Source organism: Neomonachus schauinslandi, chromosome 1, assembly GCF_002201575.2.
Source record: "Neomonachus schauinslandi chromosome 1, ASM220157v2, whole genome shotgun sequence".
NCBI classification, from domain to species: Eukaryota; Metazoa; Chordata; class Mammalia; order Carnivora; family Phocidae; genus Neomonachus; species Neomonachus schauinslandi.
In genome coordinates this window covers 66,192,728-66,207,212 of record NC_058403.1, presented here as the reverse complement: position 1 = coordinate 66,207,212, position 14,485 = coordinate 66,192,728, and the positions used below count along the sequence as shown (strand labels likewise).

The 14,485-nt window shown below is 38.0% G+C and overlaps 1 protein-coding gene across 1 annotated transcript in view; it reads left to right on the top strand.

The window, feature by feature from the left end:
* HSPBAP1 (HSPB1 associated protein 1) overlaps positions 1–14,485 on the top strand; it is a 60,617-nt gene that overhangs the window by 23,163 nt on the left and 22,969 nt on the right. The window contains exon 3 of the mRNA XM_021692743.1: positions 637–818. Coding sequence (XP_021548418.1) covers positions 637–818 — 182 coding nt within the window. The remainder of the gene's footprint in view (positions 1–636; positions 819–14,485) is intronic.

The window sequence follows — 14,485 nt, the reverse complement described above, 5'->3', positions numbered from 1 at the left end:
ATTCCACTAGTTGTGAGAGCAGTGACATCAACTAATGTCATGTAGCTTCTGGTGAACTCCACTGTACACTCGTGAGAGAATGAGAATGAAAAACATCAGAGTATTATTGTGAAAATAGTTTAGACCTCATAGACCCCTGAAAACATCATCTTGGAAAATTAATAATCTAAAGTATACCACTGGGGCACCTGGGTGGCTCAGACAGTTAAGCGTCTGCCTTCAGCTCAGGTCATGATCTCGGGGTCCTAGAATCGAATCCTGTATCAGGCTCTCTGCTCAGTGGGGAGTTTGCTTCTCCCTCTCCCTCCGCCCCTCCCCCCTGCTTGTGCACTCTCTCTCTCTCTCTGTCAAATAAATAAAATCTTTAAAAAAAAAAATAAAGTATACCACTGGACTACTGAATCAGGCTATCCTAAGGGTAGTCTTTAATCTTAAGGTTAAACCTTTTTACCTTTGTGTTAAATCATGAGTATTGTGAGTGTTGTAGATGGTTCTAATTATATAGCAAGCACAAAATTAATTTTTAATTAATGTTAAACGATAACTTTTTTTGGTTGAAATTTTCATCATTTAAAAAAACAATATTTGGAAATTGTGTTCAGTGTACATTTAAAATTGAGTTCTTTTCCATTGCAGTTCCTCAGTTTGAAACGACATGTGGTTATGTAGAAGCTACACTTGAAGAGTTCCTGAGCTGGAACTGTGACCAGCCTACTATATATGGACCATTTAGAGATTATGATCATTCCAAATTCTGGGCTTATGCTGACTATAAATATTTTGTCAGCCTATTTGACGACAAGGCAGATATTTTCCAGGTAAATCAATACATTCCTTTTAATCTTGGTAATAATTTATTCTTGAGAAAAGATCACAAATTAGAACTTCTCTGGTACCTTATTCTTTCACTATCATCTTCTCTCAAAAGTAGTCACTGTGAGTCTTAAGTATTTTATCCATTCAAGCTAAAAGTTTTGCTCAGGTGAAGTGTAATGGTCGTCTCACTCAGATGAGCAGGCTTGTCACTCTTCCTGCTCAGCAAACTTCTTACACACTCTCTCATTCACCTTTAAACAGTCCCAGGGCTGGTTTGGCGTGTATGGGAAGCATAGATTGTGTATAGAACTTTATTTCCTGATTATTACTTGAAGAAGCGTTCACGAAAGCCTGGAGGCATTCCAGGCTACTGCTGCGGCCCGTCCCTCCCTGCTCTGAGGGATTGTACAGACAGGTTAATGGCCTGAGGCAGAGAGTGCTGGGCTCCTGGTGTTTGATTGCAGAAGACCTGCAGAAGTGTGGGAGTGCTTGCAGAAGGGTAGAATGTGGAAATTCTTTGTCATGTGTTGACATAACTGACAGAAGAGTTTGCAGACTACCATATCCTCTTTTAAGTGTTTTCTGCCTCCAACTGCCAGCTTATTTTGTGGGGTGATTTCGCAAACTCCCTGTTCTGGTTTCTGTGTGTGTCTCAGCCATGAGGCAGGAATGGGAGTAGTTCCAGGAAGCCATTTGGATGACTCTGCATTACCCACAATCAGGTAAGGGCTCCAGAGTCCTTTATCCTGCCCCTGATCCTTTGTCCAGAGAAGTATTTGGCCATCACTGTAGGCTGTCATGCTCCTACTCTCCGGCCCCCTGGACTGCTCTCCTCCTGCCTGTCACCATTACCCCCTCTCTGGATTTTCCTTTCACATAGGCTGATAGTCCTTAGACTTTTTTTTTTTAAGTTTTTATTTAAATTCCAGTTAGTTAACATACAGTGTAATGTTAGTTTCAGGTGTACAACATAGTGATTCAGCATCCCATAGATCACCCAGTGCTCATCACAACAAGTGCACTCCTTAATCCACATCACCTGTTTCCTTTTCCATTCAGCCTATATTTTTCTTTTTTTCACTTCAAGTCAAGGTGTAGATGCTGACATTTACATAGTTATGTAACACAATGATCAATACTTTGTAGCTTTAAAGAATTTTTTAAATGCTTACTTAAATTTTGCTTTTTATAAAAAAAAGGAAAAATGTATCACTTGTCTCAGAATTGTTAGTTGAGTATATATTTTTCTCATAACATGAAAGAATGCATCAGTTTTGAAAATATTCAGTAGATGCTTTCTGAATCGAAAGTCTATACCAAATCTATTTACTCATTTTCAAATGATAATTTTGAGATAATTTTTTTCTTGTAACATTATCTGTGATCACTTTATGAATCTTTAACCCTGGAACTTTTAGATATCATAGTTAACTTTTAGAGTCTTTTATTATATTTCTTGCACTGTCACCCATCCTGTAGATTAGACTAGTACTTTTGTACTCCATATTTCAGGTAAAACATTGTGTAATAGTAATATTTATCAAGTACTTCTTATACTTGGTGCTCTTCTAAGTGCTTTACATTTATAATCATCAAGTAACCCTATGATATAATAATTATCCCTGTTTTGGGGCGCCTGGGTGGCTCAGTCGGTTAAGCATCTGCCTTCGACTCAGGTCATGATCCCAGGGTCCTGGGATGGAGCCCAGCATCGGGCTCCCTGCTTGGCGGAAGCCTGCTTCTCCCTGTCCCACTCCCCCTGCTTGTGTTCCCTCTCTCGCTGTCTCTTTCTCTGTCAAATAAATAAATAAAATGTTTAAAAAAAAAAAAGTCCCTCTTTTAAGAAAAAAGAGGCACAAAGAAGTAAACCTTTTCTGAAATTCTACAGCTAAGAAAAGAGTAACCCAAGCAGTCTGTCCTGCGAGCTTTAACTGCTGCAGTGTATGCATACACAGGGTCCGAATACATCTAGTTCTTTAGGGGCCCCACAGCTGGGGTAAGGACTTCCATGTCTGCTGAGTCTGGGCTCGCTCTACCTTGCATGAATCTCCCATCTGACTCCATCAGTCGTTCTTTCTCAGCCCAGGCATGACAGCACTGGACAGACATGTGTCCTGTCCATTAAGTGTGGATATAAAAGGCTTTTTGGTAGTGTGCCGGAATTCTAATTGAGCCCTTATACAACCTCGTGTTTTCAGTTGAATGAGTTTTGGTCAGCTCAATTATGGTGATTAATCCTCTGGATTAGAACAGGGAAATCTGTTATGAACAAAAAATTCATTATGATTATATCATTTTTTAATCTCAGAGATTCTGAGCACCAAGTCTTACATCATAGGTACCTGTTTTCCTTTTACCAATATAATTCATTCATTCACCAAGTCTTACTACTTAACTGTTTTAAGCTTTCTTCTATCTGTTAAAAATGGTGGGTAGTTAAACATTAAAAAAGATAAATTTTTAAAATTTTTATTAATTCATTTAAAATAAAATCATTGTATGTGAACATAATAACATTTTTATGAAAATAACTATATTATAATGAGATTGGTAGTAATATTAAAAAAAGAAAATAAGTATATTCAAAAAATTTTTAAATGTTATAAGAGGAGCGGCATTGTTTTACATTTTTGCCAGTCTTGTTAATGTCTGGCTTCATAGAAGATAGCTGTATTCTATCTGCTTCCTTATTCAGTCTGTTAAAATTTGTTGGTTTGTTTGAAGTATATGAAGGATATGTTGCCTCACACACATATGCGGCTGAAAAAAATAGGACTATTTTAGAAACTTTTTTAGATAATTGTGAATTTTTTTTTTATACTCCACCAAACTTGACAAGAGGTAGTTTCTGAAAGGTTGGTTTGTTGCAGTACAGAATCTGAACGCATAGTCAATGAACTCTTTGTACTTTTACAATAAAATCCATTGGTCCATCTTGCATGGAATGGCTCTTTTGTAATGCCTTTCATTGGCCATTTGGAAAATATTGGTTTACTGAGTTATATAGATCTTCCAAATGTTGACACATTTCCATATACTTCATTAAAAAAAAGTGACATTTGTTAATATCACCATTCTCATCAGAGAAGTCTTTAAGTATTAAGAAGCTTTCAAGCTCATGTGTTTCATGATACCAGTTTCCAAAATCATTTTCATTCTGTTCAAATATTTTCGAATTCCCCTTATGATGTATTGTTTGACTTATGGATTATTTAGAAGTATAATGTTTAGTTTCCAAATATTTGGGGATTTTCCAGCTATCTTTCTGTTGTTGGTTTCTAATTTCAGTCCATTGTGGTCAGAGAACATATTTTATATGATTTCAGTCCTTTGAAATTTATTGTTGACTGCCCAGAATATAGTCATTCTTTTTTTTTTTTTTTTTTAAAGATTTTATTTATTTATTTGAGAGGGAGAGACTGAGAGAGAGAGCACATGAGAGGGGGGAGGGTCGGGAAGGTCAGAGGGAGAAGCAGACTCCCTGCCAAGCAGGAAGCCCGATGTGGGACTCGATCCCAGGACTCCAGGATCATGACCTGAGCCGAAGGCAGTCGGTTAACCAACTGAGCCACCCAGGCACCCCAGAATATAGTCATTCTTGATTAATGTTCCAGGTACACTTGAAAGTAATATCTATTCTCCTATTGTTGTGTTTTATAAATGTCATTCAAGTCAATTGTTTTAAGTCTCCTGTAACCTTACTGATTTTCTGTACACTTGTTCTGCCCATTATATAGAGAAAGGTATGGAAATTTCCCAACTATAATTGCATATATGTTTCTTTTTCAGTTTAGGTTGGTCAATTTTTGTGTCATGTATTTTGAAACTGTTACTAGGTTCATATACATTTAGGATTATTATGTCCTCTTTTTTTTTTTTTTTTTTAAAGATTTTTTATTTATTTATTTGACAGAGAGAGACATAGCGAGAGCAGGAACACAAGCAGGGGGAGTGGGAGAGGGAGAAGCAGGCTTCCTGCTGAGCAGGGAGCCCGATGTGGGACTCGATCCCAGGACCCTGGGATCATGACCTGAGCCGAAGGCAGACGCTTAACGACTGAGCCACCCAGGCGCCCTTATTATGTCCTCTTAATCGATTAATCTAATATCATGATGAAATGATCCCTTTCTTCTGGGTTTTTCCTTGTTCTGAAGTCTTTGTTTAGTTTGCCTTTGGTTAGCGTTAGCATGAAAAAGGAATACTTTCTATATGATTCCATTTATATAAAATTGTAGAACTTGCAAATAAATTTATAGTGACCAAAAAAGATCAAGAACAAGGGGCTAGAGAGAAATGGGTTACTAAGGATCACAGGGAAACTTGGACATGATAAAAATGTTTGCCATCTTGATTATAGCGATGGTTTCTTGCATGTCCATATATGTAAAAATTCACCAAATAGTACACTTTAAATATATGCTGCTTATTATACATCAGTTATACCTCAATAAAGCTGTTTTAAAAAAACAAAAGAATACAATGCTGCCTGGTACATTTTGGTTCACTGTCTTGACACCAGCAGTTTTATTCACCATTGTTTTTTGTGCCATCAGTGCAAACGTCAACACAGTGAAATAGGCAAATACCATCTTAATAGTATTATGAACATAATTTCAACCTCACAGGTCCTTTAAAAGGGTCCCAGTGACTCCCAAGGGGTCCACGGACCACCTTGAGAACTTCTGATTTTACAGCATCACTTCTGATATTACTCTTTATTCTTCCAGCTCTGACTCCTCCTCCAATCAATTCTAAAACAGTTTCTCATGAAGATACATTCCAGGTCATGCTACAGATTAAATATTGAAATATATTAATCATGTTCACTAAAATTTCATGACTTAAAATTGTATAAGAATAGCATTTAAAACTCTCCCTGACATGACTGATGTGACCTGTCCCCCACGTGTATGTCCCTTTTGTCTCCTTGATGAATGCTGGACCACTCTGTCCTCTCTCATCTTCTGACCTTTGTTCATGCTCTTCTCAACTTTTGTCTGTTAAAATTCTACTTCTTAGGGCCCAGCTCATGTTCAGTCTTGGCTATGAAGCCTTCTCAACCACTGTACCCACAGCTATCCATCCCTTGCCTTCGTTCCTATATGTTTTATTTGGATTGTTATTTAAATGGTGCATGACATGTCTGTGTCTTGTTTCTCTAACAGTATTAGCTCTTTGGGAACAGGGACTATGTTTTATAACTTTTTATTCCCCCAAATTGCTAACATAGTGCTGAATACATAATAGATACTTGAATGATTACAGAAGGGAATTTTTGTCCTACTCTTACCATTTCTTGTCTATCTTGATAGTTCTTTGGTTTTTAGCATCTTTCAAGGAATGTTTTAATTTATACCCTTAGTTTCACCTTTGTCAAATTTTCTGTGGCTTCTAGTTAATCACAGCATTTGTCAATCTTGGTAAGAATTTCTTAGCTCTCTTCAGGCTTCTACTAGTTTTTTAAGTTTTTACTTATAAGCTCTAAAATTTCCATCTATGAACCCTTTTCTTCCACAAATTAAAATTATCCACCGATAAATATATAATATTTATATATACTGATAAATACACTGGTAAATACACTGATATGATTGAAAAATATCCTATAGCCTTAGAGGTGGCCAGCAGTTGTGATTTTGACACTTGACTGACTTTCATGTATGGCAAGTGAAATTAGTCTCATTATTTTTTAGTTGTCCATCATAGCATTGACTAATCTAAATAAAACTTAATTTAGAACATTTTGTTCTTTACTTCCCAAGAAAGGTAGGGTATTTGTGACAGTCCCACATAAAATTTCTTTATCTCTCACTCATTAGGTAAGAATGACAGGTCTTACCTTTTGTAATTATCAGTAAGAATCATCATAATTGAAGCTATTTAGAATCAACATATAGCAAAAAGGATTTGGCCCTAAGAATGTGTCCCAGGTAGATTCCATTTTATGTTGTGATTCAGATTGGCTGCTGTGATCCAGGAGCCATGTTAAGTCACCAGGACACAGAATTGCACAAAATGCAATACATCAAAGATTAGTTCTGACCTGTCTTGGACTTTGTAACGTAGTTATGAGAGTATCTTGAAATTGAGCCAGTTGGTTTAGTAATGATTAAAAGAGTTTGGTGGCCAGTGATGCTTTCTGATGAGGCAGATTGGAGTGTAAGAATTTGGGTGTTTATCCAAGCCTAGCTGTGGGTAGAAAGCTAAATACCTCTTTTCTGTTTATGTTACCTAAGGTAGTTTTCCTAAGGAAAAAAGAGCCTTAAGCACTTGCTAATTTATAATGTCCATTTAAGGGGCTATTTAAAACTTAAATTGAAGTATTTATCCTTTATAAGTTTTATATGTAATTATAATTAATTGTATTGTTTTAAAGTTTCATTTTTGTTGTTTTGACCAATATTGTGCTTTCTTTTTTTTTTTTCAGGAATAAAACTCATTATGGAATTAGGTGTAATCAGTTTTTCTATATTTTTTAATCTAGGCATGGAGAATTAATAGAATGAGACTTTTTATGTGACAAATAGAATCAAATTAACCAGGGCCATGAGTCACCTAAACAGCATTGTATAGGTAAAAGAACAAATAGTTTTGAGTTGGGGTGTTCTCAGAGCCTAGAGCTTACATCAACTAACTCATACTGAATCTGGGCTCTGAGAATACCCCAACTCAAAATATACCATCTTTTAGAACAAAACAACTTAAGAATGGATTATTTTTTGGTGATTGGTTTACATAGTAAGCTAAAAAAAAGCCACTATTCTGTATTATAAGCATCTTACCAGTTTTCTTTAGTTCTTTGGTTAAAACTAAAATTATGGAAGATTTGGTTACTTGTACAACGTTTTTAAGATGGTGTTTGATCCTGGAATAATTATTTAACTTGTTAATTGAAACAGATTTAGGAGTTACTCAGGTTCAGCATAAAAATAGATCTAGTTACCTAGATCAGTAAGTCAGCAATTTTTGAGCATTTGTTGTACTCACTGTGTTAGGCACTGGAGCTGGTAACCTGAATAAAATAAAAGATTGGCTTCCCATAGGACTTTATAGTAGAATACAGAAACCAAACCTTAAGATAGAACAGTATAAAATGTGCTATTAGAGTTCAGTATTGTTCCTGATATTATTTTATCACTTAAACAGTAGTAATAGTTTTAGAATATTATGCATAATCTAGAATATTGAAGTGTACACATTTTGAATTTTTTTTTTTTTAAGATTTTATTTTTATTTATTTGTTAGAGAGCGTGGGCGAGAGAGAGTGAGCGAGAGTACAGGCAGGGGGAGCTGCAGGCAGAGGGAGAAGCAGGCTCCCTGCTGAGCAAGGAGCCCGATGCAGGACTCGATCCCAGGAAGCTGGGATCGTGACCTGAGCCGAAGGCAGCCGCTTAACCGACTGAGCCACCCAGGCGTCCCTTGAATTTTTTTTTTTTTTAATTCAATCCGAGTTTTGAAGTCTCCTATTTAAAGTGTTGGGGACATTTTAAATTAACAGTTTTCTTTTTTTTTTTTTTTAAGATTTTTTTTATTTGACAGAGAGAGAGAAAGTACAGACAGGCAGAGCAGCAGGCTGAGGCAGAGGGAGAAGCAGGCTCTCTGTGGAGCAGGGACCCCGACGTGGGGCTTGGTCCCAGGACCCGGGGACCATGACCTGAGCCGAGGGCAGCTGCTTAACCCGCTGAGCCACCCAGGCGCCCCCTAATTAAACGATTTTCAAAACTGATCCTCATTACTGTTATGTTTACCTAAAGGAACCCAGTATTTAATTATTGTGATAACAGTAGATCGGTGGTTGGTTTGGGGCTAAGGGTAAAGGCAGGCAGATTAACTGCACAGGAGTAAGAGGAACTTTTTGGGGTAATGGAACTATTCTATATCTTGATCATGGGTGTTGGTTACACCAGTGTATACATTTGTCAAAACTTGTTGAACTATACTGTAAAATGACTGCATTTTATTGTATTTAAATTTTATCTCAATAAAATTAATTTAGGGGCACTTGGGTGCTCAATCGGTTAAGCATATGACTCTTGGTTTTGGCTCAGGTCATGGTCCCAGAGTGGTGAGATCAAGCCTTGCATCTGGCTCCACGCTCAGTGCAGAGTCTGCTTGAGAATCTCTCCCTCTACCCCTTTCCTTTCCTCGCTCTTGTGTGCATGTGTGTGCTCTCTCTCTCTCTCTCAAATAAATAAATATGCTCTCTCAATAAATTAATTGATTTTGTTTTTTAAAAGATTTTATTTATTTGAGAGAGAGAGACGCAGACTCCCCGCTGAGCAGGGAGCCAGATGTAGGACTCGATCCCTGGACCCAGAGATCATGACCTGAAGTCAGATGCTTAACGGACTGAGCCAGGCACCCAAAATTAATTTAAAAAGAAAACTAGGCAATGGAAAAATATTGTTTCTAAATATTTCATTATGTTGATATTCAAGCAGTATCTCCCAAACTTGTATCTTCACAAGTGGCACAAAAATGCATTGTCATCTCTTGTGCCCTGATTTTTTATTTGGGAGAATGATCACTCTATGTACACAAGAAATAAAGCCATCATTATTTATAAGTTATATGTTCAGAACACCATCACAAGGGCAGGGCCACCTGAAGGAAAGAGGAGAATAAAGTACCTGCCCTACTTTTGTGTTATAAACAAAGTTCATTTTCATTGGTCAGCCAGTTTTCAACTGTGAGTGAACAATGAATTTTGCTTATAATGCTCATTCTGTACAGAAGCTGTGCTATATTTATTCTTATCCTGAAACACTGTAATGTGTTATTTCCACCTCTTTTTCTTAAGGCATCCTTAAACTGCCAATAAACTTCCCAGATAGATTCTGAGAAGCAACTAGGAATCAGGGCTGATTACCTGGGGTTGGAGGAGGATAAAAAAGCAAGACTGGATTCCTGGTTAACGTCTTTAAGTACTGGGGTAAAATCTGATATGATTTTCTTCTAGAACTTCCCCTTCCCACTAGGGTATTTAACGAACTACCAAATTGTAACAGCCCTATGTTAGCACTTCCATAATAAATCTAGCCTTCCTCTTTAATTAAAGAGTTGATGATCTAGACCTTTTGACTGTTTCTTTTATTGTCTTTTGTCATTTTCATTGTTTATGATCTACACATTTTATTTGTATATCAATTATTTGGACTGAGAACATTTTTTTTTTTCCTGGAGAAATGATGCTGATCTTGGTGGTTAGTTCTCCAGGCCAGCCTGGGGAAGCCTACTAAATATATAACTACTCAAAGAAGTACATAGAACTCTCCCTACTCCCACCCCAAAGTGTCTATAAGAGTATGTCCTCAGGGATGCATTTCTCCGATATGGGGTTTAGGACTAGCCAACTGCAAACCTGGGAAAAAGTGCCCAACAGAATGGGATTATTGGGGAAAGATAGGTTCCCTGGACTAACCTCCTGAATCAGTTTGAATTAGGCCTGTTAAAAAACGAAATTCAACCCAGTGAATTTGAAGATCTAATTGGGATTTATTAAACGATTCATGAATTGGGCAGCATCCCATCTCGCAAGCAGAAGAAAACTCCACTGAGCTAAACAAAAGAAAAGTTTTTAAAGGCAGAGAGAGGGCATTAAAAAAAAGAAGAAGAAAGAAATTTATTAGCAAAGAATGCATTGTTTAGGCAAGGTTGCCCTCCTAAGGGGAGTACAAGAGGTCTATTAGTAAATTTCCTACTATTAACCAGGAAATTCCATGTTGACTGGTTAAAGGTTACACTTGTGGTGGGGAGGGGAGTGAAATGCAGTTAGGTTAGGTAGTAAGTCTTGTTTTACTGCTTTAGGGCCTTAACCTAAGTGATGGCCATTTTGAGGCTATGGTTGTTTTTGTTTTTTTCTTGTTGTTGTTGTTTTTAACAGACTTAGTTGCTTGTAACATAACCCTGAATAGAAGTTGCCTAACTAAATGTATATGGGTGATTTTTTTTTCCTCATGTAAGGAGAGTTCAGAGCTGCACTAGCCTGGGCTGTAATGGAGGCTTTGTCATAACAAAGAACCCAAGTTTTACTGTCTTTCTGCTTTGTCCTTCTAAGCATATGGCTTCCATCCTCAAGGCCATCTTGTATTCCACAATAGCCATCACAACTGTATCGCTGAAAAGGGAGAGGGAAGGACAAAAGTCTACTCCCAGCTCTCTGTCTCACTTTTAGGGAACTTTCCCAGAGTTTAATTCCCAAAGAATTAAAATTCTTTAATGGTTAGAATTTAATCTCTTAGCTCCACTTAACTGCAGGGGAGGCTGGAAAATGGGTATTTCTTAGTGGGCATCTCCCTGAATACAATTGGGAGATATTAAGAAAGATAGGCAGTTTCTGCCACACCCTGCTCATGGAAAGACATGAAAAATTAAAGCAACATTTATTTTAAAAAGATAGTTATTACAGGGTGTCTGCGTGCAACAAGTATAGGGTCTGGGAAAATTGCAGCATTGAAGGGAGGGTTCCAAGAATGAGTCCTGGCCCTCTGCACCATCATCCTTTGTGCGTTGCTTAAGATGCATAGGGCTAATGCCTGTGCAGCAGGGGAAAGAGACTTTTGAAGTTAATGGAAGAGCAGTTCTCAGGCAGCCATAGGTCTGGCAGTTTCAAGGGAAGGTCCTATGGCCAGATGCCTGGGGCAAGATGATTGATGGTCATTTTATTTCGTGGTTAAATCCATAGGTTAGCAATCTGCCATACTTCTCACTGGAGCAGAGGAAGGGAAAGGAGCAAAGTTCAGATCTCTCTCTCAAGTCCTAATGCATTATTAGTTCCTTGCTGAGGGATCAAGACTGAGAAGGGTAAAAGCCAAATTTCAACCATTCTTGACCTCTTAATTTATTGTACCATCGTGTGATAGTGATGGAAACTGCCTGTGGCGTTTTTGTTGTTGTTGTTATTTATGTTGTTGTTTCAGGTTCATATCTCCAACTAGACTGTAAAGTTTTCCAATACAGATAATAGAGATGTTTATGTCTTATAGCTCTTTCAGTCTCCATCCTTGATTAGCATATCCCATGTTATCAGTCAGTATTTGTTGATTCAAGTACATGTGGTGTGGTCATGATTCTCAACTCTCTCAGCTCTTGCGTTCCCTTTATGATTCTGAAATACAACTTGTAGATGGTATAGTTACCTACACATGTAATTTTTAAAAATTGCTTAAAAATGCCTTACCTATGACATAAAGGAACATTTTAAAGGAAGTAATTTAAAATAAAACAACATATATTTTGGTGTGTTAATGCTTATTGACTACACTAGAAGACATAATGAAGTAGTCAAATCAGGTATGTGATTAAGTAGACCACCTCTAAAACCATATGCCATCTTTTCGAATGGATACCACATTCCATTTACTCCAGAAACCAGGGCCAACCCTGATGCACCCTGTGGTCTGCGATGCTCCTTTTCTGATATTGCAGACTGTGAGGGAGCCTGGTAAGTTCTAGGTGAGGCTGTCCCAAATGACTATTGTCAGTTGCTGTGTGTTAGAATTGTTTAGACTTGGGGACTGGCTTGGGATGACCAAGGAATCCCAGGACCATACCTACCAGATCTATATTTGCCCAAGAAAAAAAAATTCCAGAGTAAAACAGAGTAATAAGTGTGCCAGCCAGAAAGAAAACAAAAAAGTACCAAAGGTCAGGATAGATAAAAGCGGAAACTAGATTTAAGCTCTGGTATGTGCTGTGGACTCAGCCAGTTGCTGGAGCTAGTGAGGTATGTAAGTAGTGAAAAGACAGAAGATGACTATAAAATGTGAGTGGTTATTCATTCTACAAACGCCTGTTTTCCAGGTACTGTGCTAGGCTAGAGAGTCGCAGACAGCCCTGGCCCCCTTTCCTCAGGGAGCTCATATTCTAATGGAGAAGACAGACAAATGCATCTAACCAGTAATGGCCAGTTGTCCTAAGTGTTATGAAGTAAACAAAAATGGGCCCAAATCAAGAACAACAGGAGAGGGACTTACTTCACATAGGGTAAGTTGGGAAGCTTTCTCTAAGGAGATGATATTTAAGCTGATTCCTAAGAAATGAGAAGCTAGCTATGTGAAAGGAGGGTCAGGAGCTTTCTAAGCAGAGTGAATAACATTTGCAAAGCCTTTGAAGAAGGGAAAATGTGCCTTTTTGGTGGGGGGTGGGGGGGAAGAAGAAGAAGGCCATTATGACTGAAGCCTGGCCGATGAGATGCAGAGGGTTAGAAGGTGTCAGAAAGGTGAGAGGGGCCTGGTCATACAGGCCCACAGTTGAGGGCATTTGGACCTAATTCTAAGTTCAAAGCAAGGGAGTGACAGGTCTTAACATTTTAAAAAGATTGCTTTTGTTGTGGTAAGGAGAATGGGTCAGAGGCAAAAAGAGTCAAAGTTCTTTGGGAGGGAGAGACCAAGAGAGAATGATGAGTTGCATAAGGGGGAATAGAAGCATTTAAAGAAGTGACATTTACATTGGGTCTTCAAAGAGAAATACGAACTGGGGTGTGGGAGAGCTGCGAGAAGACCAGTCGGGCAGAGGGAACAGCAGGAGTAAAGGCAGGGGGAGGTGTGTGTGGTCCATACCAGGAAAGCTGTAGAGGTGGTGTGGTAGGGGTCTCCTTCCAGACCCTGCGTCCCCTTCACTGTTCTGTGGGTAATTACCTTCACACATAATTTTTAAAAACAATTAAACTGCCTCTGCTATAAAATACAGGAGAAGTTAAGCAGAAATATGTGATTTAATGTGTAATTAATCAAGCGTGACTATACTGGAAGTCATAACGAACTAATCAGATGCTTGTACTTACAAGGAAAAGGTTCAATTTTGAAGAATTAAGATAAAATTCCATAGCGTATTTCCAAAATCATTTTGAAATGAGGCTAAGTGAGTATATTTGTATCTATAGGTGTAGAGTCACCACTATGAGATAATAGAAGCACAGGCTGATACTGGTGTATATACTGCTGACCCAAACGCAGTGAGTTTCAGTGCTGTTGGTGGTCTGGTTTTCAAAATGGGTAACAACTCCTGGTAAAGCTGCAAAAACACAAAGTACAATCCTCCCTTGACTTATTTAGTAATTATGTTTCGGGAAAACTCAGTATGTATTAAAAACATGCCAAAGATCCTTTGATGATATTTGAAATGGAGTTGGAGTCCTACTCTGAGAGAATTAAAATCAGATTTTTTAGTGGTATGAAAACTGTGCAAGATACAGAACCTTTCTTCGTTGTGTTGAGCGCATCCCTGACCTCTATCCACTGAGTACCAGTAGCACCCTCCTCCCACTTGTTATGACAGACAAGAATCTGTGCGTGTTTTGTAACAGTACTGTCAGAAGGACAGTTATATCCCTTAGTTTCCACATAAAAAATGGGTAAAATGGATATATCTACCGTCAATCTCATAAGGATTAAAGGAGATAATACGCATAAAATGTTAGTATTGGCGTCTGGCCTACTATAAGAATCCAGTAACCAGATGGTGGTAACTTGTTAGCAGTTGAAAATATGGGTCTAGTCATAAAGGGGAGAGACTCTGTTAGGACTCGAGATAAGGCTTGGGAGTCATGTAGACAAGTTGATTTAAACATTGTAAAACGCCAGACAGAAACGAAATAAGATTCAGTTTAACAGGGATAAATGTAGGATCCCATGGCTTTTTCCTACAATCTATTAATAAGTCAAGGCTG